General features: G+C 38.5%; 1 protein-coding gene across 1 annotated transcript; it reads right to left on the minus strand.

The window, feature by feature from the left end:
* Positions 1 to 2,374: 2,374 nt before the first annotated feature.
* On the minus strand, positions 2,375 to 27,483 carry CUL4B (cullin 4B). Its single transcript, XM_030967399.1, has 20 exons — positions 26,295 to 27,483; positions 23,519 to 23,634; positions 19,039 to 19,142; positions 18,150 to 18,219; positions 17,599 to 17,672; positions 16,425 to 16,587; positions 16,235 to 16,324; positions 15,878 to 15,960; positions 14,773 to 14,840; positions 13,590 to 13,708; positions 12,572 to 12,764; positions 11,409 to 11,513; positions 11,000 to 11,110; positions 10,185 to 10,270; positions 9,535 to 9,642; positions 9,173 to 9,286; positions 8,147 to 8,252; positions 7,900 to 8,072; positions 7,208 to 7,360; positions 2,375 to 6,082 (listed from the first exon to the last, which is right to left on the minus strand). The coding sequence occupies exons 1-20, from the start codon at positions 26,824 to 26,826 to the stop codon at positions 5,987 to 5,989; spliced, it is 2,664 nt and encodes an 887-aa protein (XP_030823259.1). The 5' UTR covers positions 26,827 to 27,483; the 3' UTR covers positions 2,375 to 5,986.
* Between the last annotated feature and the right edge of the window lie 263 nt (positions 27,484 to 27,746).

A 27,746-nucleotide genomic window follows, 5' to 3' on the forward strand; every position in this document is an offset into this window, starting at 1 on the left:
AGACAGGTATCTGGTTTTGGCCATGATAATGAATTTTTTTCAGCTATACCTCAAGCTTCAGAGACTACACAAGGATAAAACAGAACAGGCACTGTGATAATTTCCTAGGAAGTTCGGTCCAGAAGGGGAAAATAAAACTATATATTAAGTGAATGTGTTGCTAATAATTCAGCACTGATATTTCACAATGAATTAAAACTACTATTGCTCCAAATAGTAACAAGCAATCTATTCCTTATCATTTCAGATGCAATTCACTTGCATGCTAGCCCCTTTCTGCAAAGTCATAGTGACTAAGCTTTGCAAAGCAACACAGGAGCCCTTGAGCCCTGCAAAGGCCTGGGCAGTGACCCTCTACACTCCTTAATTGCATAACACATCTAAATGTTGGATCTACTGAAAGCAGTTACTGCAACTTCCTTGTTACTGTAAATATCATTAGATGCAACAGAATCTGTAGATTTATCTTTTTGAAAAGACAGAATTTCATACCAAGTTATGGTTACTCAGGCATTTTAACACAGAAGTACCTGGTGACATCGTGTTTTCCTCCAGCTTTAAAATACAGGTGTTGCAAGCAGACAAACAACTGAGTGTTTTAAGGAGTAAGATAAAGATCTATCAACAGTTACAGAGAAAATTAGGTTATTTGTATTCTCCTGTCTGAATAGTCTCCTTAGGCTGCAAGAGCTGACCAAACTTTTGATCTAACAAATGTAAAAATGCTGGGAGCAGAAGAACTCTTGGAATTCAGCAGATACAAGCAGAAGGGATTTGATAAGGAGACAATTCCAAGAGAAAAAGCTACATGAGAAGGTGGCCAGCCCAGCAACAATGGAACCCAGAAAGAAATCAAGAATCCACTGACCAGAATTTTGTGTTTGACTTGGTTTGGGTGATGAGTGTCAGGGGTATAACTGAGAAGTGTGAATTGGGGTAGGAGTCCCTCTCCAGAGGCACCAGTTTGAGCTGCAACCAAAGAACTAACAGGAGACTAACTGGAAACAGTCACTTGGACTTGGCATTCTTAGTGGGGTCCTGGGGTCAGACACAGTTACTGTGTCTAAATCTCTAGCAATTGATAAAAATTTAGTATTTGCTGGATGTGAACTACTTTTCCTCAGCTTAAGAGGTTATTTGCAGTGCTGCAATGTCCTACTGATTCTAGAAAATTCACTTTCAAAGTTACTTTTTTTGTTTAATTTATATCCTAATGCTAATATTCTATAAGCAGCAGCAGGACAAGCTGTGAGTCGTTTGAAAGGTGACCTTGTACCAGGAAACAATTACTTAACCAGGAGAAAAAGCTGCTCCTTTGTAGATTAACCAACATCCATTGTTTCTTTTCCCAGTTAATTCCATGTATTACAAGATACCCTTTGCACAAAGTTCAATGCCTCTCAACCACTCCAGTGAGTTTTGAGGTGTTGTTTAAATTCCACAGTATGTCCACAGGCCCTGACCTCTTTAAGGGGGAACAAAAAAGGCAAATCCAAAGCGACCATCTTCAATTTGATTTGTCATCAGTTATTCTCAATCAGGAGAAAGTACAGTGGCATATATTGCACTTCACACAGGAAAAGGAATGAAAGAATTTACTGCTCTGGTTTTTCTTCTCAGAGCAGACAGATACTCTGTCAGTCTCCAAACAGTCATCTGTTCCTGTAGGAGTTTTTTTTTTGTGAAGAATGTAGGAAATATTCTCCTTAAGGAGAAAGAGTTGGTGGAAAAACCCTCCCATGCATTTAGATGCCTTGAGACTGTAAGACAGGAAGGAAGAGGCTGAGCAGGGTTGGTGGCAGATGCTTTCCAGACCCATCTAAACCCACCTGCCCCAGGCCTTTGTGTGGTTCCAGCAGTGCAGGGTCAGCCCATGCAGCCTTCCCAGAACAGCTCACAGGATCAGCTCCTGCTCTGCTGCAGCTATCCCAGTTTCCAGAATTCAAAAAGGAAATCCAAAACACTGCATCTCCCCCCTCCTGAGCTGGGAAGGGCCAGGCGGGACACAGCCCTTCTGCTCAGATTTAACCCAGCTCTCAGGGTGAAGACGAAAAATCAAGAAATGGCCAGTTGGCCATTCTTAATAAGAGAAGCAAATTCTGTATACAGCTCTGTCTTTCACACTTCAATAATCATTCCAGAATCATTAAAATAATGATAAAGTGGGAGACAAGGAATATTCACACAGCTGGAGAGGTGCCTCCTTCAGGAGCAACAAGGCACCACCTCTGGTATTTTTGTGTATTTCTGCCACTTGTACACATTCTAATCCCAGTTCAGGGTCCATGAGGATGCTTATTTCCTTCTCCTCCAAGAACCATAGAAGACTTAGCAAAAACCCCCCAAAAAATAAAAATTCAGGAATGGAAGCCACTTAGAAAACTCAAGGGATTTTAATGACTGAATGAATAAAGAACTACTTATTATATTTAAGTAGCAAACAAGTATTTTGCTATCAAAGCACAAGCTAAAGAATTTAAAGAAGCCATAAACATTAGTAAGCCCAACATACAGAACTTGGAGTAAGAAGGCATTTTACACACAAGAGTTTATCAACACAAAACTGTTTAATATTTATTAAATGACACAAAATACCTAGATAACAGACTCACTCTCTGAAAGGACATGTATTTACATTATTTACCAACTTAAGAAAGACTCTCTGTACCCATATCAGACTTATGAAACATAAAAAAGGTTTTGCTGCTTTTTGCATCGAAGGATGCAATGGTGATACATGCCCTGTTTGCAAGTCTGCATAAACTATAAGTTTTTGATGCTGTGAAAAAGCACATTTTCATATTCTGGTAGCTGAGGGAAGAGGCTTCTGAAAAGTAACAGGGTTAGTTTTTCCCCCCCACTCCAGACACACTCTCAAGACTGTTATACAAAAAGTATATTACATTTTTGAATGCTGCTGTACTCTTACAATTTTAGTGTAACATTTCAAAGAAAATGTTCTTCCTACTATATGAGAGCACTAAAAAAAGAGTGGTATTTGAACATTTTTTTAGATGCACTTTTTTTTTTTGTTTTAAAAGAAAGCATTAGGGCAAATGATATGTCTAGGAAAAAATGAAAGGCTGACAAAAAAAAAAAAAAAGCTGAGACCAAAATATGAAGAACAGCTAAAGCAACTTAACAATTTGCTAGGGTTTTTTTTTTTAAATTTTTATTAACTATTTACTTTGGCACCTTTGTGTAAACTATAGAACAAAACAACGTTTACAACACATTTGCAATTACAGCATTTAAACAAAATGGTCACTTTTGAAACCAGCCAAGACAAAAAAATAGTCCATTTATGGGTATAAAGATTAAAAAACCTAAAATATATATTTCTAAGAATAAACTGCAATTTCTTATGAACAAGGTGCTATAAACTGCATGCAAGAGTCAAGATTAAAAATGTGTGGCCAAAAAGACAAGCTGTGTTCTAGCCAGATGAGTTGTGGTCCAAGCCCATTTCAGTTTTTTCTTACAGAGATATATATGGCTCAAGAAGCAGGCACATGATCCCAGCAAGAATTTGCGGAGTTGTACGATGACAAATCTTGGCTGCAGCTTTGTCATGAACCAGGAATGAGCCAGACCTTAGCAGAAGAGATGAACAAGTTCTTGGGGAAAATCCATGAGCTACAAGGAGAAGCCTTCTTCCCTCCCCTCGCTCACCCCTCTCCTGGTCTGGCCAGGGTTCTCAAAGTCCATTCTTTGGGTTGCTTTAACTGGATTGAGCTTAGGGTCTGCCTCAGATTGTGAATTCTGATGAGATTTCAGGACATTTTCGGTATAATATTTTCTGCATTAGACAGGATAAAAATGAAATAAACCTACAGTCCTTTGCAGTTTGTTTGAGTGAATGTGACACTTGTGTAATGAGGGAGGGTTTTGCCACAATGGGTGTTCACACATGTAGTGGTGTTAGATTTATATGCTACAACAGACTGAATGGAACCAGCTCAATGCATCAGCTCCTGTCTCCCAAAGAGTTAAGTCTTATGCTTCTTCTCCATTTCTCTTTAAAAGGATTCTTTTATTGGCTGAAGGTACAAAACACATACAAGAAAAGGAACATTGAATGCAAAACACAGAAGTTTGTTTTATGGTGGGAGGCATTCTTTCCTCCCCAGTGGATCTCTGAGCTAACACTTGAAGATTTGCAGGAGGAGTCTCCAAGGTTCTTCCCACATAACTCTACTGTCAGTATTTGTCTCACAGAGGCAGGGGTGGCCCTGGATGTCTACCAGTGGTTATGCTGCAATAGTGTCAAGGGGCAAGGCAGATTTTCTGCAGATCACAAAGAGCTGTATGATGGTTAGTTGAGGGTGACTGCAAATAAGTTAGTAGGGAAAAAACCACCCACATTTGTTTCATCTGTCAGCTGAGGACTGCATACAAAAGAGCCTGAGAGAAAACATGGCTGGAGAATATATGGAATTAAACAGCAGATAAAAAAAAGCACTAAGGATGGGATGTGTCAGATAGAAAACACACACACTCTCACATGCACACCCCTGAATGTGGGATCACAGTGATAGAAGTTAGAGTCAGAGAGAGCTAAGTTACACTGCCACTAAACAAAAGTAACATCTTGCTTTCAAAAGATATCTGGTATTCCCCAGGACTATCAGTGCCTGAAAGAGGATGAGGTTTTTCATTGTGCTCTGCAACACAGCTAATCATAGGTACAAAGCCTGGCTGGGTAAGGAAGAACTGGTATGTGGAGGAGTTCCTTTTCTGCTGACACCTTTTTTTTCCCATATATTCCTGGCACATGCTGCTATAAGCAATAAAAAATGTATTTTGTTGAAACAAAGCTCTACATTCAAGTGACTTACTCTCCCATGTCTTATAAAGATGCAAAGAATGCTCTCTGGTCATCTAAGAAAATATATTTTAGATGCCTTGTAGCAATACTTAACTTACTATATGAGAGGTAGGCTTCTGGGTTCTAGGAGGCCTGCTAGGCTCTAGGGCTGAGTTCTTAAAGCTTTAAGTTAAAGCAATCCAAAGCAGGGCAGTCTTAGAAGAGCTGCCCTGTCTAAACCTTGAGGTTAGTTCAAGTTTAGAATGTTGCAAAGCAAAACAAGTATTAAAATCCACTTGCAATTTTTGTTCTTACAGCTTTACCACAGTAACAGTGTGGCTTTTCATCTGTTAATAGATTATCTTTATTCTAGAGTATTGCTGCCAAGAGGTGAAGGCCTCCTACCCATGACTAGTAAAAACTGTCACTTCTTCCATTATGGCTGTTTTATGCTTAAAATTCCCAAAGGTGAACACCAAGTCTCATAGGCAAGCCATATAAATCTAATCTGAACTTGTTTTGTTGTAGCAGTTATTTAAGAATGGTGTTTGTATATACAGTATATATGCCCACACTGCAGACTTTATACATACTTTTATAATGGCACCATTTTGTCTTAATTGCAACCAAGAATATTTTCCATTAGATCAGCAATAAGCATAGCTTGGCTTATTCCCCATTTCCCCCCCCTCAAGAGAAACAAATCCAAGTGTGGGCATCAACCAAACCAATGGTATGTATAACTGAAATGCATTCTGTACAGTAAATTAAAAGTTTGCATGCAGTTTAAGCATTTTAAAGGCTATTTTCTTATATTAATGAACCTTCTGTTTCCATTTAAAGATGTGAAAGATATCTGTCATATATCAAGGGACTCCTCTTCAGACCCAGAGACAAATGGAATCAGAAAGACCAGGTACTTTCTTTCAGCTTTCTGCACATCTTACTAAATAACATGCAAAGAGTTCAACAGCATTCTTCTTAAAATGTAAATATTACTCTTTAAATGGGCATGTTAACCACTGAAAGAAGTCCACTCTACTATACTTTTTCCGTTACACTGCTTTCATTCAATCATCGGTAGTATAAAAAGTCAATTAACGGGATCAAGAGGCTACTTTATCCACTGGCAACTGTGTAGGACACCAAGTGTGCAGTAAAACAAAGGCCAACATATGTTTATGCAATATAGTTGTACTGATTCGGGTTTTCTTTATCTCTTTCCATGTAGTCCCTGTCAATCAAGGATTCTATTCTCTTCTTAAGGTCAGCAGGCTGTAAAACAAAGCACATGTCAGCATTATTACTTTGCAGTCAATGCTTCTTGGTTCTTTCCTTCCACTTGAGTCAAATATCTATATTGTTTGAGATGGCTGAGGAAACAGAAATCCCACTTAAAAAAAATCCTTTAAAGTATTAGAGCTTCTAAAGTCTGCAATGTATAACTGATAGAAGAGAAAGTTACAAAGTTAGCTATCACCTGCAGCTAAACAGATTTTTACAGGAAGGGAAGATACTTGCTGCTGTTTGAAGTGAACTCTGAATAAGTGCAGTTTGTGCATCATGTACCAAAGTGTTTCTATTTCTGACTTTAAGCCAGTAAAAGTACAAGTTTCATTTCCTCTTGAAGCAAATGAGTTGTGCAATAGTTTGTGTGCCCTGTGATTTTCTGGGGGGAGGAACTTTATAAAAATGCCTCATGATAACAAGTGAGGAAAATTATTCAAATGATCTGCTATAATCTTACACAGCCCAACTGCAGTTTATGCAACACTTACAGACCTGTAGGCACTCAACATGGTAATACAATGGAATGAAATAGCAGGACCTTTTGTTTTACAATTCCATTGATAGAAAGCACCATATATTTGAATTCCAACAATGCATCACTGTTTGTTTGAAAACCCATTTCTATTTGTACACAATAAGCCAGTGATTTTATATTGCAACTGTGGGCTTCTTCAGCTTTGAGACAATCACCAATATTTTATTTTTATTCCTATATATGTGTGTATATATCTTAACCAGTATAATCCATCCAGAAAAACCACTGTACTTCAAAAGCATCAACGAAGTTAAGATTGCAATGCAGAATTGGTTTTGAGATCTGAAGCATTTTCTCCTTTGTCCAAGAATGCTTTGCCAGAACACTGCAAACAGTGGAAGAGCAGTGTACAAGGAGAGCCAGCTGCTCCCTTACTTCTAACAAACTCCAGGGCTGAAATCCTTTGGAAATACATTTTAGTAACAACCGGCACTTTAGAAACTCCTGAAAGTGAGTATTTGCTCTAATACTAAAAAGATGCATACTTTAGACAGAACCACTGTTCAACAGAGGGCAGGCCAGGGAAGATAAAAAGAACTAACAGAGTTTTAGAAGTATTAAAATCAGCACAGCACCTTGACTGGGAATTTCAGCTGGTTGTAGACCTCTGACACGAGCAGGTTGTGACTCAGCGTCTTGCGCATCTTCATGATCCGCACAATGGCGGCGTCGATCTGGTACTGCCGGTCCTGGAACACCCTCTCTGTAGTGCTTGCCTGTTCCTCCACCTGAAGGAGCCATTCAGAAAAGCTTTAATGAGAACACCAGCACTGTCAAAACAATTCTTTCAGTCTCCCAGACAATTCTCAGTGTAAGACAGTGAAATGCCTGCTGTCAAATATCTGACATAAAGCCATTAGAAATACGAAGGCTGATTGTCTATTGAAAAACACTCTTGTACTAAGATTTAAAACCTTTGCTCAGATTTTACATTGGGTGGCTGTCAGAGAAACAAGTCCACAGTGAATTTTCCATGTTCACAAACAGTCAGTAAAGCTCCATGGAATGATAAAGAATAAAAAAAGCATTTCAGAATTGGAACTTCTCTTAACCTTACTTAGAGACATCCAGCATCACTGGTGTCTTGGTACACAGGCACACATTTAAATCACCACTGTTAGGTATGTGCTGTCATCCAAATTACACTGTAACTCTGACAGAGATATCAGCATGTACATGACAACCAGGAGGAAAAAAGCTTGTACAAGGGCAGGCGACAAAGTTCTTAACCCAAGGATCTAAACCCCAGAGATTAAAAAAAATATACCGTTTCTTTCATCTGAATTTGGTTGATTTTTATCCTGAAGAGCTTATGTCTGAAATCATCATTACATGTGAATTTATCACCATCTTCCACATCTTTGCCTTTGGGGCTTTTAGTCAGTACTCTGGCTTTGCCACAAGCCAGAGATTGAAGTGTCCTTCTCAGCTCTCCATCCTCTAAAGCAGAAACAAGTTGTTTAGGTTTTTTTAGTAAGAACACTTGGAAGTACTCAGTTGTTTTCGATACCAACCTATCCCAGTGGCTTGTTTTATCTCCTCTAAACTGAACTCCTCTCCTTCATTAAACATGAGCAGCACCAGTGTCTGGAACAGGGAGACCTGAAGTTCTTTCTTGCCCTGTCACAAGGGAAATAAACAGAATCACCAGGCTGTTTTTTCTGGGGGGTGGAGGGAAAGGAATGAGAGGAACATGAGGAACATGCCACTCTTGCATGTCAATTATTTCACTAACAGGGTGTTATTTTATTCACTTGAGAATATGGAAGAATAGAAGTTACTGGTCACTTGTATTACTATGAAATGCAGCACAAACTTGAGGCCACAAGGCTGGACTATTCTATCCAGTGACAAAACTCAACCAAGATATGCATCAGATGACTTAAAGCACTGGGTGCTTAAAATTACAATTTAGAAGGCTTTTAAGTCAAAATCTAACACAAACATTAGTTTAAGGAACACAGTATATGCAACCATAGAATCTTTGAAACAATCAAGTTTGATAATACTTGTTTTGCCATTAACTTTTTCTGAAAATTGTTGTGGTAAGTATTCCTATTTCATGAGAATCTCGTGTCCATAGAAATGCTGAAGGGGAATAACTGGAAACCCTTTCAAAACAGTTGTGTTCTTGTACAATCCAGAATTTTTCAGTATTTCAGTACTGAAAAGCTTACTGTGAAGATGCTTAATGCTATCAGATGAAGTAAGGCCATTGAAGAAGCAAGGTCCCCTTTTTTTTTCTCCCCACTATAAAAATGAGGGCAGTTTTTAATCTGGAGCTAAAGCCAGTGGATATTTTCCCCAACAGGTTTCTCTTTCCCCACCAATACAGAAATTGGGTGCATGTTCTTAGACATTAACACATCTGTTTCAGAAACTACCAATATCTGGAAAAGACAGTAGGAGGTTAAAAGTAATTGCAGAAACAGTGTTAAGTTCTCCATCACAGCACAAAAAAGCTTCCCCATATATCCCTAAGGTACAACCCAGACTTGCAATCAACAACACAACAGGAGTAACAGAAACAATAGACTCACCTCTTTAAATTCTGCTTTTAGCACACAGTGTCCTAGTGTTGACTGCCACTGAAGTTTCCTACCACTGTGTTTTCCTAAATAAAAGGTCTTGAAAATCTCCTGCAGTTTTACCATCTAAAGAAAGAAAAATCCCAAAACACTGAAACACAATTTCTACTTTAAAAGCATCCTTCCCTCCTCCACAATCAATTAAGCCTTAAAGCAAGGCTTAGAATGATAAAGGGAATTGCAAGAAAACAAATTTCATTTTAAGAAGATAGCTCTGCATTTCCTTCTCTATGCATATTGAAAACCAAGTGTCAGTGGACCTCAAGTTGCATTTCTGACAGGCCAATAGTTGTATAACCCATGAAGTTCATTACCTCTGGGGGCAGGTGGACCTCCATAGGCACATAGGTTGGCCAGTAACCCATAGTCAGAATATTCACTGTTAGTTCAATGTTGCCAGGGACATTCTGATTTTGCATATACTGCAAAGAGAAACAAAATAAATTGAAATAGAGCTATGTTAATTATACATATTTCAGGCAGAACTGAAATTTAGAACAGGCATTGCAGAAGCAGAGAAGACCAGTGATCACATGAAGTGTCTGCTGTATAAACTGCAAGTTACATATAAGAAAATGAAGGTAAGAACAAGCATTTTCTGAGGTTCAAAAGACACTTCCATACAGGAAGAAAACAGCAAATGCAGTGTTTTAGCAGGCTGAGGTGAAGATCTAATTAAGTGTGAATAGAGGAAAGAATGTTAAAAATTGTTTGTAATCAAAACATTACAAAATCACCAGAACTAAATGTGCAAAAACTTCCAAGCCAGGCACCAGAATACAGTGGTGTTAAAAATGTCTCAGAGCTGGTGTTAAAATGTTTTGTAAGTTTACAATTCTCTTATTGCTGTGGGTTGTTTGTTTGAAGAAGCTTGTCTCAGTTTTTTTGCTCAGGAAAAACCTTTAATAAAATCAGTAATATTTTCAAAAGCACAGACAGGACAGACAGGACTTTCCCTCAGTACCTGTTTGAATTGTATCATTATGTCTTTTGAAAGCTCCATATCTTTAAACATTCCTTCAAGTTTGCTGGTGAAAGCAGCTCCACATTCTATAAAAGAAAACATAAATATTAGAAATTAATCTGTTTATTTTCAGCATCTCAGAGTAGTTATTTTAAGTGCAAGAATGTACTTCTAAGCAAGATGACCTTTTTCACCAGAGTTTCTTACATAAAAACCTGGATTCTAATTAAGGAACAGAATAAGGTTACAAACAACAAAAAAGATGTTTTGATGTGGTTGCTATTTTGCAACCCAGTTGTTATTCCACATTTCTTCTCCATGGACCTGACTGTTCATTCTTTGACTATGGTGGCCACTGGTCACTCAGATGAAATTCTAATCCCAACCAGCTGCCTTTCAAACTGTGTCCTGATGGCAGAATTAGATCAAGCTCTAAAAATCTCACCCTTACCACCTTAAGCTCCATCCAATGAAACAATGAAGACAAGACTAGAGAACAACTAGCTGGCAGTGAATAACAACTGGAAGTCATCTTTTCTCTGAGCACATCACTGATTTACTCAGCAGGGAACCTCAACCCTATCCCACAGGCCAAGACACACTGTGCACTTTTAAGTTCCTGAGTTTTGGCTTTTCCTGTTAAAATTACAAAACTAAAATCAAATGAATCTCCTCAAAACCCACCAGTCATTCAGGACCTGCACAGAGACTTTTGCCCTCATGGAAAAGGGAAATACCAACAGTGCTTCTGTGAAGGCCTGTTAAAACAACTACTTTCAAAAGAAAGCTGATGGATAGAAATGATAGATATTTACCATGTTTGAGTTTGGAAAGCATAGATTTTTCAGCATCTACTGATGCACTCTTCCCAACTAACAGTCTCTTTGCTAGATCTTTTTTATAAAAGGCCTCAAAGACATCTTTTCCTGTAAGAGATGAGATTTGAAAGTGAACACAAAGCACTGCTGGTTTTAAAGATACATTACCTACAAAAGACCCGATTCAAAGCTCAGAAAAACAAAAAGGACCTTCATATGAAGATTTCCACAGGTTCTGTTATTTGCAATTTGACAGGCAAAGTAATTAAACAGCACTACACCAACAAAACACATCCACAGAGAACAAACACCTGAAAATGTAACCAGACTGCAAAAATAATTTCAAAGTACCTTTATGTTACTGGGTAAACAACTGTATCCCCACCAAAAAACCCCCAATACTTACCATATATGAATCTAAATATGATCATAATTTTATCCAGCATTTTTTCAAGTTCTTCATCAGTAGCTTCTTTGTTGCCTGCACGAAGCTTTGAATCTACATATTTAGCTAAAAGAGTGTTGAAGAATAGAGTTTAGCACATGCTTAAAATCACAGTGAAACAAAACCTCTAAATCTAATATGAAAACTTGAAAATGGAAAGGATCCTGAAATCACTTTCTATCTGCCTCATAACAGCTACCTTAATACATTTTCATAGAGGTTACAAAGTTATACAAACATTACAGCCTAGTATCTTTTTTCAGATAAGCAATGACTGCATCTTAACTAAAAACATTATGCCTATGAAAAAACTCTTGGTTTATGTTGTGGTCTCAAAGTAAAGTCACTGCTGTTGCAGATTGACATGGCTGTAATAGAAGCAAAAAGATCAGATGAAAAGATGTAAATCAGTTATTTAAATGTGTTGACTATATTGCTGAATTTCTCTAGCATATCATTATTTCGTTTTAATTTCCAGTTTCAATCAAACTAGATTGTTTGTTTTAATTTCAAATGGGCTGGTAAGCACATTACAGTTAGGGAATTAACACAAAAAAGGAGGGCAGAAAGTATCACTCCACAAGCCTAACAGCACAACCAATTGCAAAGCAGGTTTTTATTTATTTATTATTCACTGTGTGGGGAAATGACTCCAAAGTGCAGAGTACCAGGCATGTAATGCACAGATCCGTAAGAAACATTCTTTGCAAACCAGAGACTATCCTCACACCATAAGAGGTTCAGTGCATCTTCAGCTCTCTTCCCTTCATGTATTAAACCCCTGACAGCTCTGTGCACACATGCTGGTGGCACAGTTATGTAAGCTTCTGAAAATTTCTAATTATTAGCAGTATTCTCATGTCTGGACACCAGCCAATTGCTGGAATGCCCAAATTCTGATGTTCTGCACTTTTTTATAGCCTAGCCAGTTAAGTGATGATGAGCTTGCTTTTAATGTTTGATGCTACCCTCCCAAACAATTCCCTTGCATCAGGTGGCACAGCAGATCCCAGGCTGATGTGCACTGTGCATGTATTAACACACAATTCCAGCATATCCCATCTGTAAGTGCATCAGCAACTCAGCACCCAAATTCTCACAGGAAAGAAATTGAAGAAAAATACCTATGAGTTCAGCTGGCTTATTTGGTCTTTTGTTAATGAATGTTTCAAAGGCTTCTTTCATGGCATTTACAAACTTCTCATTCTTGAGAAAGCAAACATCAATAATATGGTCAACTTTGTCTTTAAAATCCAGAAGTTCTTGGACCATGGTTTTGTCTTTTTCAGGATTAATTACTATGGTGCTACCAAATGCCTGCAAAATAAAACATATCTTTCAATTAGCCCGAATAATTAATTTAAATTACAAGAGTTCTAAAATCTTAAGTTACCTTTGTAATGTGTTGTTTCTGGTACTCATATTAGTTCCAGTAACAACAAAAGTATTACTTTATTATGTATTACTGTATTATGAAGTATTTAGTATATAATCATCCCTAGGCCTTGCATATTGATTCAAAACCAACTGATGAAAAAGTGAATGGATTCAGAACTTCTGTCTAAAGAAATGAAGTTTTGCATGACAAAATTTGCACATCCTTTTAAACCATCTATATCCTCAGGTTTTACACAGGTAATGCTCCCACTAAACTGAATTGTATTTTATAGTATTCTTCCTTCACAACAACCAAATTTTCGGTGACATTTTCACTGAGAAATAAAATGAATCATCCTAACTGATATTCAAGTGCTTTTTGAACCTCAGCTGGTTGGTAACTTGCACAACCACTCATTCTCATAGGAAATTTTATTAGGAAGAAGACAAACATTCTGCCATTACCCAAATAACTACTGAAGAAATATGGCTGTCGCACAAACTAACTAAAAGTAAGATTATAAAATCCAAATGTATTTGGAGTTCAATCATTCAACTGAATATTCACCGTTTTCTTCAATAGAGCTAGAACAGTTACTGTTCCCTTCTTGGGATGTTTCAAAAGCTGTCTATTAAATACATGCTTATAAGCAAATATCTTCAGTTTTTAGAAAAATGCAATAGTTTACAGAGATGACTCAAGTATGTGTGTATACACCCCAGTGATACAACAGTGGTATCTGTTCCAGAGCTCTAGAACAGTACCTTTATGTATTCAATCCAGTGCTGCAAAAGAACCTGTACTCCACCTCTCACACGACTGAATAACTGGTACAGAAGAGACAGGTCTTGAATTCTGTTTTCATCAAGAAGGTGATTTAGACCTGCAAATGGGAGAATTTCAATAGAAATTAAAACCAGACTAACCCAAAGAAAGCACAGCTCATTACTACAGTGAGGCCTCTTCAAAACTAGTATTTTTTATCAAACCATTAGTGGGGCTTTTTGGGTTTTAATTTTATTTTAAAGTGCCTAATTTAACAGTGAAACACAATATCTGGCTGAAACCTTAAGAATCTTATTATTGCACTTAGGATACATGTACTTTATATAACAACCTTATCACTACATCTTTGCTTACTGCTTTACTATTCCCTAAAGATTTGAAAAGTTTACACTGTACTGATCAGCAGGAAAAATTCCTTGGCAAGACAGCTCTGGGTTTCAACTCTAGCTGTAAAATAAATCTTACAGATGCTTGAAGGCAATCAGCTTCAAAAAAATATCTTCACCATTCACTTTAACTTTCTAGAGGAGGTCTGATGCTCTACAGCAAGGTTCTAAAAAAGTACATGGGTAAACATTGATACTCCACTCAACGAACAGTTTGTTACACATGTGCAGGAAGATGCTCACATACCTGTTTCATTCAGAATCTGGCTACTACAGACCTGATTGTTTATTATTCAACTCTTGCTGCATCTGTTTCTATTTCCAGATTACCTATGAGATCACCAGAAGGTCACTTGACTCCACAGAGACTACTGCAGAACTGAGGCAATCTATTTCATAGCTCAAATTATACTACATTTTTAAAACAAGCTGCTTTCTGTCAGCAGCAAGTACTCAATATCTCCCTTTTCTGTTACAGCCATAATTCAAAGTGTGCTCCTTTCTTTACCTCCAAGTCTTCAAAATGCCACTTAACACATTGAGCTTGAGTCTCCTGTTCTAATTTTCCTTTTGCTTTGCTGTGTTATCAGAAGACAGCACAGTGTCCCCTTATCTGCAACCAGAATGGCCAGTGCTATTTTGGGCACTGAGTAGCAAAGGGAATTAAGGAATGGTGCAGCTTGTCCTCCCCCAGCACCCATGGCTTTCTTTCAGCACAGGAACTGAAAGCCCCAAAGCAGTAATTAGAAACATTTCCATAAAGAAGAAAGATTACCTTTCTGAAGAATGGCTGTTAAATGTTCACCTAGAAGTTGTTTTTCTACAGTAGCAATTAGTGGCTTCCTACAGAAGAAATGTTTAGAATTAATTTTCCTTTTTCCATTACTGACAGTTTTAAATCCTTCTTTTGAGATCATGTTAATTATATTATCATTGGGAGTCCTCTAATTATCTGTGGCCAAAGACCTAAAATGATTATACACATATTTATCCTTTTTCTCCCTAGTAAACAATATGTTGTTTCTGTTTGCTGACTGATGATTTTCATTCACACAATAAGCCTGTTGTACATGACCTGTAGGCAGCTGGACAATGATTCCATCAGTGAAGAAGTTGGGGAGAATTCATCAAATAATCTGCCTAATCCTGTGTTGTGGGAGGACATTCATGTCTTGGGAGACAAACCAAGGACAGACCTCAAGTCAAGAGATATTAAAAAAAACCCAGGGAATTGGCCACTAATACTGGCATGGAAGAAGAAAGCCACTGAACAAGCTAAATGCTTTTAACAGCTGAAAGAAGAAGGAAATCAAAATGTATGACAGCAGCAATAAAACACCTCTCTCTCAGAGGTTTTGATATCAGTGACCTACATTTTCTCTCAGACACAACAGCTGTAGCTTTAGGTTAGAAGGCCTCCACCTGACTGTGTTGGAGGAAATCCTGCCTCTAAGTAGAAAAGACTGGAGAATGACATTATTTAAAAATTTCCCAGACTCCACATGCAAATATTTTTTGGAAATATTCAGAGGCTTTAGCTTAAGAATATTCTATGCCAAGTCTTATCATTTTCAGGTAGGACAACAGTTGACTAATTACATTTCAGCAGGAAAGAGACATCTGGGCTGGGAGAGGCAGCCTATTCTTCTTCAAGCAAATACTTAACAACATTTATGCCAAAATAACAGTGACTTAGAAGAAGAAAAGGCTATTAGCTGTGTGAGCCAAGACAGTGCTTCATTGTAAACATGGAACTGTGGGAAGTGAAAAGCATTTGATGGTCAGTCAATAACAGAAATAAATTGCAGCTACTTAAATGGCCCTCACCAGAAGAGGAGCCAAACAGCTCATACAACCAGGCAAGGGGAGATTGCACTTACTGTGTGCTCTGATCTAAGTAAGTGATTATTCTGTCTGCTTCTTCTTCCAAGCGCTTGTTGACATGGTGAAGATATTCTGGAACCTGAAAATGCCAGAGTAGTTTTGTATGTTAAAGAAAACAAACAACAAGAAGGGAAAAAGAGAGACAGTACTGGTCTGACAGATGTAGCAGCTCCAGTTTTAATCAAAAATCATTGGCACTGTGACTGAAGGCAAGTGCAGGTGCATTTCCTTTTTCAGACTACTATAAAACAAAGTCCTATTACTGCCTTGCACACTAAGGCAGCAGAGTATTTCTACTCCCTGACTCTGCTTTGACATTAGGCACAACAAACACTGTTAAACATCCCAAATACCTCTCGTTCCTGCATAAGCCTCTGTCCCTCTGCTGCATACAGGCGATTGGTCTCTTCCAAGAATCTGTGTTCGAAAGAGTCCTGATAAATCTGGGGAAACAACATGACACAAACCCAGGGTAAAGCTTACTGAGCACCAAGTAAGAATTTGAGCTATTTACTGGTTTAAAGGTGAAACAGGTGTACTCACCTGCAAGTCAGAAAGCATGCTCAGAAGGCTTCGCAGTAAACTCCTGTCGATGGCCTCACCATTTCTTTCCCTCTCAATCAGCAGCAGAATGCCATCAATAGTTTTGTTCTGAACCTTCTGATCACTGATTATATGAGTTCTGAACAATTCTAGTCCCATATCCCTACAAAGAAAGCAAAGACTCCTCAATAAATTGTTTAAGAATAAATCCCAGATATCTCTTATTAAAACATGATCTAAATCTAATAAAGAGGCCAATACCAGCATTCTTCCAATTCCTCATTCCTCTGCCTCCAAATCACTCAAGATGAACCAATATATGAACACTAGAATAAACCATGACACTGCACCAACACGAAGCTACACATTTTAAACACCAATCCAGATATTTTTTTCCTAAATAACCATGTAACTTGCAACATCTTTATTTTTCAGTTGGTCGGCAGGATGTTGGAACACCAACCTTCATGAGAAAAGAAAAATATCATCCTGGGTTCCAATTCTATCGTTATAGTGCTGGACAATATTCCTTTTTTGTCCATCACTTACTCATCTCTAATTCTCAGGCACAGCTTAGAAGAACTCAGTGATGTGACAGACAAGGATCTCTGCAATGACCATCCCAGTTAAAACTTTCTATGAATTTCGAACTATGGGTATGGTCATTCTTAGGAAAAGTCAGGCCCTCCATCAATCTCTTCCAAAGTAATTCAGGTACCAAAGAACAGTAAGGCATATACTAATTACTAATAATACAAGGAGCAGAAGTTGAAGTCCAAAAAAGCATATTCTTGCTTTTATTTTAAGTAACTCTTTCCAACTTGAAATACTGTGCCCGCTAAGGCAGATACTGGGCACCCCAAACCCTTGCACTTCAGTTGTGGACCAGACCCCTTCCTTTAACTGTGCAAACCGGAGGCTGATATCTACTTCACTGCAGATACAATCTACTTCACAGTTATTCTAGAACAATCCTATAACTTATAGCAAATAAATTAAAAGTCTTCCTTTGCAACAAGCACTCGTGCATTCATCATGTAACTTAAAGGTCACTATGAGGTTTATATTAAAAAAATCCATCTGAAAATCAGCAAGATATAAGCAATAGTTGAAACACACCCCCAAATAATTTTATTTCTGCCCTCCCAAATAATTTAATTCTTTGTGCCCTTACCAAATAGATGGCAGCATTGAATTCTGAAGGACATAAGTTCGATCCAAGAACAGAAAGATACTTCTAATCATAATCTGTCATGAGAAGGAATAAAACAGCCACAATCATTTTACTCTTGAAACTGAAGAGCAACACCAATTATGCTCAACAACAACAAGAAATCCCACCAATTGGTTTCAGGCAGTTCTTTCTTGGACACTGCTGAATTATTTAACATCTGCCAATCTCTGCAAGGTGAACAATGTGACACTTTGCATATTTCTATACAACAGAACAGCTCCTTTAAAAATAGGTGTAAAGGAGAAAGGTTTGCATAAAACTGACAATGAGAAGTTAGGGGTGTCTGTGTGTCCAAGATCAGACCCATATGCCAAGAAACACACTACTGGAAGTTATTTTCAAGGCTTGATTTCTAACCAACTAGATACAGCTGTATATCACAAAAAAACCTTACATAAATTTAAGACATTTCAGAAGTTTGAAAAAAAAAATCAAAGTTAAGCAAAACAGGCTGACAAAGCAACTGGTTTTCCTTAAAAAGATAAACTTACCATTTGTCTGCAGTGATCTTGCCAGCATTTGTCTATTTTCTTTAGAAAAAGGACACTATCCAATGAATCCATGAAGAAATCATTAAGAAAATCATGATTAATAGATGGTGTAAACAATGAAATGAATCAACTTTATTATTTTTTAAAGACACTTAGCAGGGAGCACAACAAACTCACCTAGTCTCAGAAAGAACTACCAGGTAATTCCTTGCAACACATTTATTTTTATTTTTTAATGAGAGTCTTTGTGTTAATAATGAGAAATCAAAATTATCTGAACAAATTTTTAAAAAATTATCTAAATAATTTTGAATATTTTGTTTAATCTCCATCCCTGGGGAATGGAACAAACATACATATCCCGATACCTCAAAAACCAACAATATCCAATATGTGTAAGAGCTTACCACTACACTGTAATTTCAGCTCATGTTAAGAGTTAACCTTAAGAAATAAATTCTGTCCTTCAAATAAATCTTTTATTGAGCTCTGACATGCTGCCAGACCCCAATTACTTTTCCAAAAAAACCAAACAGCTACTTGTTGGATGACTTTTCACTTTATCTAAGCTTGGCAAGTTCAATATAAAAAAGCCTGACATGATACAGCCAATGAAGGCTTTTTAAACCTTGCTGCAAATCTAACACAAATTTCTGTAAGATGTCAAAGTGTTTCAGAAATACCAGTGAAACTTTCTCAGAAACTTTTCAATGGTTACAGGCATGAAGGAACAAGTAATGTTTCCCTAGGTCCCACAAAGAAATAAAAGCAAAACCAATTACACAAAGCCTAGGAATTCAGATTATCATGGCCTAATGTCAAAGAAATCCATCACTATATACTTGCAGGTAAAACAATTTTGGCTTGTCAACAGCTAAGAAAAGGATATTCTCTGAACTGGTGAATTTGTGCTTTAATGTGGTCTTCACAGATCTGCCTCAATTGTTTGTACAAATTTGCAGAGATCTTGTAGGAGCAGAGATTTTCAACAGCCTGAAGTAAAGAGAAAGAGAAACAAATCTTGCTATATTCTTACATGTGGTTTTACAAGAAAGGAGGACATCCCTTCCCAGAAAAGAATTCTGCTTCTCCCAGCTTTTAACCCAATTAACTGCTGCATGCGAACACCAGAGACAGAATGGCACTGCAATGGAACAGGAGATGAAGGCAGGCTGTGCCCTGAACAGCTCACAGACCATCAATTTAGCTGGAGTGTCAGTCTCACATGGAACTGCAGGACTGGCATCTCTAAAAACAAGGATGGTACTTTAATATCTTCCACTAGCTTGCTGGGCTTCATACCTCAAAGCAGTCACTTAAGGTATAATTTTATCAACTGCTGTGCTCTGCAAGTCACACTGATATTAGTGGAAAAGCACTGCCAGATTAATTTCCTTTTGCAGTCCTTTCCTTGATTAAGCTTCCCTCATCCCCAAAAGCACATATGTATACATATATTAGCTATCTTATCTATCCATCCACCAACTCCCTGCCTGAATAAGTTTAATTATAATCCTGAATATTAGTAGCATGACTACATTTACAGTGACAATCCCAGATTTCTAGATCTCATCAAGTATTAGAAGAATTACCACTGTGCTCACAGTAAGAAGTGAAAAGAAGTTTAATGGGGCCATGTCTTGGAGACTGATCAAGAAAACAATCATTTTTAAGTCCATTAGTGTATCTCAAGACTTCTAAAATCCAAACCCATTGTCCAGAATTCAAAAGCAACTAAAGAACTTTAACTCTTTGCATGCTGGTGAAAGACACAGTAAGGGATTATTCTGTAAAACACCTGTAGAAGCTAGAGGAAAAGCATATTTGATTTTCAACTAATCTATTGTGCTATTATTTACTTATTGGAAAAGATTTCAGTTGCTAGTACGACCAGCTCCTTGGGAAAAAGAAGGACTGGAAGGTAAAGTTTGTTCCCCAGCACCTGCAGGCAACCATGGAGGGATTGCACAGCTCAGAAGTGCACAGAGCAGATTTATGCCATCACCCCAGAATATTTCCCAACAGTCCAAATGGAAGCACAGTGAGCAGTCACCACTAAAAGCACAGCAACAATCCAAATAGCTAAACAAGAGTTCTTGGGTTCAACCCAGGATACCAACAGGAATAATTCTGAGTGCAAGTGCACTACATCTAATACTGGCTCTAGCACACAGAGGAGTTAAAAAACCCCAAACAAACACAAACCAAACCTCCACGAAAACCAAAACCCCACAACAAAACCATCCCACACAATAACCACAAAACTCCCCAAACCTGCGTGAGCTTAGTGTCAGGAATAAACAGGTAGAGCAAGAGAGTGAAAGTGCCAATTAACCAAAACAGGTCTGAATGAAGACTGTAAGGAAAGCCAAAATTATCACCCAACTATACATATCTTAGTATTTGGAAACCACAACAGGTTTGACTCTCAGCCTCAACACTTAAACACCAAACATAGAATAAAGTGATAGGAAAATGTGTCCTATAGCTCACTGCTCAGAGGAGGTTATGAGCACTGCTAAACTCTATTCTGCTATTGGATATAACCAGGATATAACCTGATACTTAATTCAGTAGAACAAGGGGATGGGAAACACTGAGCTTGAAGAGCCTGATTAGAACTTCAGCAAGTGCAATCTTCCAAAGTTTCTTAATTTCTTCCAGTTTGGAGAAGCCAGCTGAGAGCTGGGAAGGTGAATGTTTTGGATGGAGCTTGCCTGTCACCTGCAGAACCAGCACTATTCTGCCTTTCCCAACACTGTTACAACTGCTGCTATCAAACAAGTACTGCTGCTCAAAATCCTTAAAAGAATTAGCTTCTGCACTGTAGATGGACAAATGCATACAATTAACTCTGAGTGAAATAAGCCTGTATTAACACACACCTACTTTTATGGAGTGTTCATATAAAGCTCAGCTTTTACATTTGTCTATCAGAAATTCTAAAGTGTTAAACATGCCTGCTAGGATTGGATGTTTGAACAAAGTACAAAACTTCTGCATCTTTGCTGATGACATACACAGAAATGCTTTAAGAGATGAACTCCCTACTGCAGCATTATGCTTTGCTTAATTACTAGTGCTAGACAATACTTATGGTATATAAAATGTATCAATATCAATACATGTGAAAACTTTAGGGCCTCTACTTCACAAAATTATCCTGTTCTGAATTAGTGGAAAAAATGTTTCTCACCTAATAATGGTGAGAAAATCTGAAGAGCCCTACTTCCTTTGTGTAACATATATAGTTAGATGTGGTTTTCTGGTTTTCTCTTTGGTTTTTTTTTTTGGTTGGTTTTCTTTCCCCTTTTAACTGCAGCATCCACACCTGGGTGTCTGTGGTACGGAAAAAGAACTGAACACAACTCTGATAAGATAAAATCAGAACTCTCCTGAAGTACTTAACTCTGATTGATTTTTTAAAAATAGCTATGTATCAGGTACCAAAGATCTAGATCTCTACTTTCAGGTACTAATATAAGGAAAATTATTCTGTGAAAGAAGCATTCAATTCTGTAGTACTTCAGCTACTCAAGGACAGGAATAATTTTGTTTGCTGAGGAAGAACAAAGCAAGTATGAAGCTTAGGTCCTGCAAAGAAATAAAGCTTCAAAATGTTTGCCCAGCAGAATTTTTCTAGCACAGACAAGAGTTAAACCAAAAGCAAGAAGTTTAACTCCATTAAAAAAATAATTATCCTCTTTTGAGGTGCACAGCAGAACTTTTGCAGACTCTTTTATAATTCCCTTCTATGTTGGATAATGGTGTCTGCCAAGGCATATTTGGGATCAGATCCTTTTACCAAGCAGCTGTTCAGAAATGACATTAGTTTAGTTAGCATCTAAAAACACTAGTGATTCCTATTACTATTTTTAAATCAAGACATTTATTTTTAGATTTATATTAAAAAAAAATCATACTTCATTGCACTCTATTTCACTGAGAAACATCTAAGTACTAACAATGTTGAAACACTGAGATTCAAAACAAAAAAGCTTATTTTTTGTTTTCTGGTCACAAGCAATATTAAATTAAGCTTGTGGTAAGACTGAGCAAAAATTTATGCAACACTGTTAAACAGAAGCAAGTATTTCAATAGAACTCTGTATTTTTTAACAATTTTGGATAGCCTTCAAGCGCTTAATTAACAGTGATTTGCACCATTATTCAGTCTAGAGTAAGTAATTTACAATACCATCCAGTACAACTGGTTGTAATTTGCTATCACTTCCACCAAGTTTTACAAAAATAACAATACTATCTATTATTCTGACAAACTGTTAAAAACCCAGTATTTTTAGTTAATTAATTGAACATTTCAAAAGACTATAGTAATCTTAAGAATGCCGTGGACTGAGGAACAGCAAATAATTCTTCCTTAAATCTGTCCCCAAGCCTTGTACAAACAGGATTTTTCCCTCATATACAAATGCAGCTTTTGTTGAAAAGGGGAGGGCAGGGGAAGAAGAGACACTAAAAAGCAGTGGTGAGAAGGCTATACACACACACAGAGGAACAAATTAAACAACTAACCAGGTAATAAAGGCTTTAGAAGTAGAGTAAAAAGTTCAAGTGCTTCTTAATACCCAGCTAAAGCAGCACCATTGCTACGCTGCTAAAACTGCAAGTGACGTTAGTAGGGAAAAGGTAAGCAGGGGAAATCTCCCCAGCACACTCAGCTGAAAAAGCAGAAGTGGAGCTTATAAAAACCATTAGGAAATGCAGTTCAATCTGATCACTTCCTAAAGTATTTAAAAAAACACAATCAGAGCTGTTGCTGGCAATAAAGTTGGATTCTCAATTGTTAGAATAGAACAAATGCTGCAATGCCGGAAAATTACAATCAAACCAAAATAATACAATTCATGAAGGAAAAATGGTGTTCTATTTACCTACTAGAAGTCAATAGAAGATTTCAGGTGTTAAGTGATTTGTGATACTTGATTGTGAACAGATACTTTCTTCAGAAAAGAAATTGTATTTTACTATAAATCACCTTATTCTTAAACACCAATATTTGAGGAGTTCACCTTTAGCAGATAAACAGCACAACCCCCTAAAAAGAAAAGGGAATACAGCTCCTTGCCTTAGTTAATTCTCATCAACTGCTGCAAGGGAAACTATACCTTGGGTTTTGTTGAGACAAGTAAAAAAAAAACCAAAACATGAGTGTGATGCTAGGTCTTGTGAAATTGTATCTCATGATTGAAAAATGGAGAAACTATTTGGTGACAAGTTTTTCAATGACAAAAGCAGCTATCAAGCAAAATGCCATATTCTTACCACCATATCAAGTGTTTTAAGCAAAAAAATCTGAGAACAAAACAGAAAAGCCTCAACCCATTACTTGTACTTAATGCACTTACCTGATAGAGCTCTTCTAAATTGTACTTAATTGAAGTACTGTTCTGGATAGCTTCTACAGCTTCTTTCAGTTTTTGCCAGGTTTCATCTGTGTAGTTTTCAGGCAATTTGGGTTTATCTTTAAAATAAATGATATAAAGTTTGAGAATGTATTTAAATAAAGCAGAACCTTTCACAGAAATTAAAAGGATGTAGTTTTGAGGGGAAAGAGGTATGGGCTGATGGTCCAGCTTTTAATTTATACTTACATGGAAAGAAAGCATTTGTGTAAAAGCAGTATCTTATTCACATTTGAAAGAGTAACATATTGAAGGAATTCAGCATTGCTCTTCATATACACACCACAGCACTTGTAGCGCAAACAGTACCTGTGGTTTACAAAAATCACAATCCTGTGCCTGAGCAGCTCAAGAAGGGCTAAAAGCAGCAAGAATGATCTATACCTTCCTTAAACTCTCATTACTAGGACAGCAGAGCCAAAATAAAGGAACATAAAAGGCAAAAATCATGCATTAAAAGATACACAGTTGTGTGTATCTCAGTTTTTAATTTACTGCTCTTTAATTCTACTCTGTATTAACAGTTGGAAAGAACTCAAGAAACATTCATGGAAACACTGTAATTATTGTACAGGCTTTATGGTCCCAAGGAAAACCTTCCAATTTTAAAGGAATCCACTTATGTCTCTCTTGGGTTTGGCCAGTGGATATTTTTTAGAGTTAAGCCTCTTTTAATGTTCAAACAGCTCCAGATCTGACCCTCTCAGTTATTTTTTTTTTTGGCTCTTTTCTAGAGATGCCCCTGCTCTGCAGCACCTTCAGCAAGACCACAGCATTTACAACATGCTGAGATATTCCCCAAGTCACATCCTCAGAATATAAGAACTATTCAAAAATTTTCTATTCTTGTAACTACCTAAAGTGACCATTTTTGTTCTAATAAGGACATTCCTAAATGGAGAAGACAGAAGAAGAAAATCTGAGGAGGAAGATGACACATGCACATTCATGCTACCAACAGGTGAAACTGGCCCAGAGTTTATACTCTATTAAAATTGATTTTTACACACTTAAAAGTAAAAAACAATTTTTAAAGCTTTATGATTTCCTTAGAAATTACTAACAGAGAGAAATAATTATTTTGTTCTTCCAAGCATTTCCCTACAATATTGGCAATATCCCAACATTAGCTGCCTGATCTGGATCTAGAGACAAGTGGCCATGGACTTGCCTGTTTTCACTAGCAGCTCCTGACTATGCTGCTCAGCAGGCAACACCAAGGTTATGGATTTTAAGAAGCTATTTAAGTGGTAAAGGATGTTATTGCTATCACACTAAAATAAAGACAAAAATCTTAAGATCACTATTCAGTTTAGTACTTGTGAATAAATAAAAAGCAAGGCTGTCAGAATACCAGGACATCCTTTTTAAGCAAGGTTCAAATACCATTCATAAGCAGTGATGACCACAGCACCATGCAATCCATGACATTTAACAGGTATTTTAAAGGTGAGAAGTTAACTTCCCTTAAAGATAACAGTGCACAAGCAACTGAAGAGCAGCCTATAATGCATCATAGGTTTGTATTTTAAAATAATCAGTCAAATTATATGATGATGCTTTGATGGGCAGAGAACATTTTTGAGAATTGGAACCTTAAAGCAAAGAGTTACAATGTGATCATGAATTCCTGCAAAACATTACAGTGAGTCCTAATCCTTAGCTAATGCAATATGTCTACAGAACATTCCTGTCAATTGTGTACTTAGAAATTAATTTTAATTTCGGTAATATCTTTTACCCATCCACAAACCAAAACGCATGAGGAGAAAGAAACAACCCAAGAAAGCAAGGCAGTGGAGTACTGTGGAAGAGAGCAAGAAGCAGGAAATAAAAAAAGCCCATGACAGCCTCATTTTTATAAGGAAAAAATGGCAGCATTTTAGCTAAGCTTTCTGCCTACCTATTTGTATTTTTATTTACTAGAAAATGAAGCAGCATCACATCAGTAAAGTTTAATTTCTCCACCTTGGTCTCTAGTAACACTACTCAAAAATCTCAAATACATGTTTGGACAGAATTTATAAAATAATGTAACTTGTAAAGTCAGAGTAAGCTACGACAGAGAAAAGATACTACAATTAAAAATTACAGTGAGGACATTACAAGGAAAAATACTCTACAAAAATCTGAACTACCTACTTTAAAGGCAAGCAGGGAAATCAGAAAGGAAATCCACTATAATAGCCCGATAATCACCTTAGTTTCAACATTTAAAACTAAGCACAGGCAGATTATCCTATAAACAGACAACAGGGACAGAGACAAGGCATGCAGATTCAAGGCCAATTTAAAAAAAAACCCCACATTCTATACAAAGACTTATCATAAACTGGGCTAAAATATACACTAAGTTCTGAATCAGGATTACCAGAAAAGAGCTATCAGACGTTAAAAGTTTAAACAAAGGCGATTTACACACTTAGGCAGTAAAACCTTACACTTAACATGCAAATTAAGACCTTCTCAAGAGACAGAGTGAAGGGAGTCTGAAAAATAATTCCAAGCAGCAAAGTGTAGCCCAGGATGTGTACATGACCAGGCAAGCACACATCAGAAATCATGATTCCCCTTTACATAAGTTTTGAAATGTTCACCACAGAAAAGCAATTCCCACAAAACCTGGGGCTATCTGAAAGGAACCGGTTTCCAGGCTGAAAACAAAACACAAAGTCGAGTGTCAGATCCCCACAGGTTGTGACAAATTATGGCCTGTTACCTTTAAAGTTCTTGATCACTAATTTCTTGGCAGAGCCAGGTTTACTGTTGGCGAAACTGGAAACAGTAGAGGAGGCAGCTTTGGTCAGGCCATTTGCATGGTGCCCCACAGCCACTGACGAAATTAAAAGGCTTTTATTTTTAAGCTGTTGCTGGTGCTGCTGCTGAGAAGAGGCAGCAGGAGAGGAGGAGGAAGAAGACTCTTCAGCCATCTTCACATCGAGTCCAATAAAATCCACGGAGTCCTCAAAGCGCAGCTTCTTCTGGAGGTGATGGTTGGAGGAAGCAACCCCTGAGGAGGAGCACGAGGAAGTGGTGATGACAGAGGAAGATGATGAGGAGGTGTTTTTGGAAGGAGAAGAGGTGCAGGAGGAAATGGAATCAAATTCTTCTTTTTCGGAATTACTGTTGCTGCTGTTATTTAACTTTCTCTTCTTGCAGGAGGAGCTGCTGCTAGTGTTACCATCAGTGGCAGGTCTGACCTCCTGGGCTGCAGCTGGGGGGTTGGGGGAAGAGAAACCTGTGGGAAACATGAACACACAGAAGTGAACAGGCTGAGGGGCATCAAATCCTTGTGGTGTGACAAAGAGAGGGGGAGAGTTTGAGAGTCAGTCTCTGTTTGCTGTCTCTGGGGGGGGTCTTTCAACTCCTCCTTCTCATCAGCAGAGTCCTTCCGTATTCCTTCTCCTTCGCGTTCTTCTTTATCGGAGCAATCACTTTATCTCCTCTTCCCCTTTTCTTTATTACTTTGGTTCTTCTCGTAGTTTGTCTCTGCCTTTTTGCTTTTACTCCTTTCCCAGCGGAGCGTTTCCGTTCCTGCCTCTCGCCGCCCACCAGTTCCTTTCAATTCTCCTCTCCAGCCGCAGAATTCCCCACGGAAAGCCGCCCGCTGCCCCGGCTTCTCCTTGCGCTCCCCTCCTGCTCCGGCCGCCTCGTCTCCGCCGAGCAGCAGCGGGGAGGGCTGAGCACGGCTCTCTCTCGCCTCGGCTCCAGCCCCTCGCCCCACACGCCTTCCGCTCCGCGGCCGCTCCGCTCGGGCCCCGCTCCCCCCTCTCCGCCTGTGCCCGCGCTCCCTGAGGGGGGACGGCCCGGCCGGGTTGTTATTGTCACTGCACGGCAGAGGGAGCGCAAAAATGGCGGCGCATCCGCCCGCCGTGCATGACGGGGCGCGGCGCACGGAAGCGCTGCCGGGAAGCGCTGGGACCGCCCCGGGATCCTCCCCGGGGCCCGCCCCCGGCCCCGCCGGCGCCCTCGGCCCCACCGGAACTGATCGTGGCTCGGTGCCCCCCGCGCCGGCGCGCGGCCGCCCCCTGGGCCCGGAGTGCGGGGCCCGGGAGTTCCGCACGGGGGAGTTCCGCCCCGGCGTCCCGCCCTGCCTCACCCGTCCAGTCCCGTCCAGTCCCGTCCAGTCCCGTCCCGTCCCCGCCTCAGGCTCGCCGCCTGCTCCGGCCGC

The sequence above is a fragment of the Camarhynchus parvulus genome, chromosome 4A, assembly GCF_901933205.1.
Source record: "Camarhynchus parvulus chromosome 4A, STF_HiC, whole genome shotgun sequence".
In the NCBI taxonomy this organism is placed as follows: Eukaryota; Metazoa; Chordata; class Aves; order Passeriformes; family Thraupidae; genus Camarhynchus; species Camarhynchus parvulus.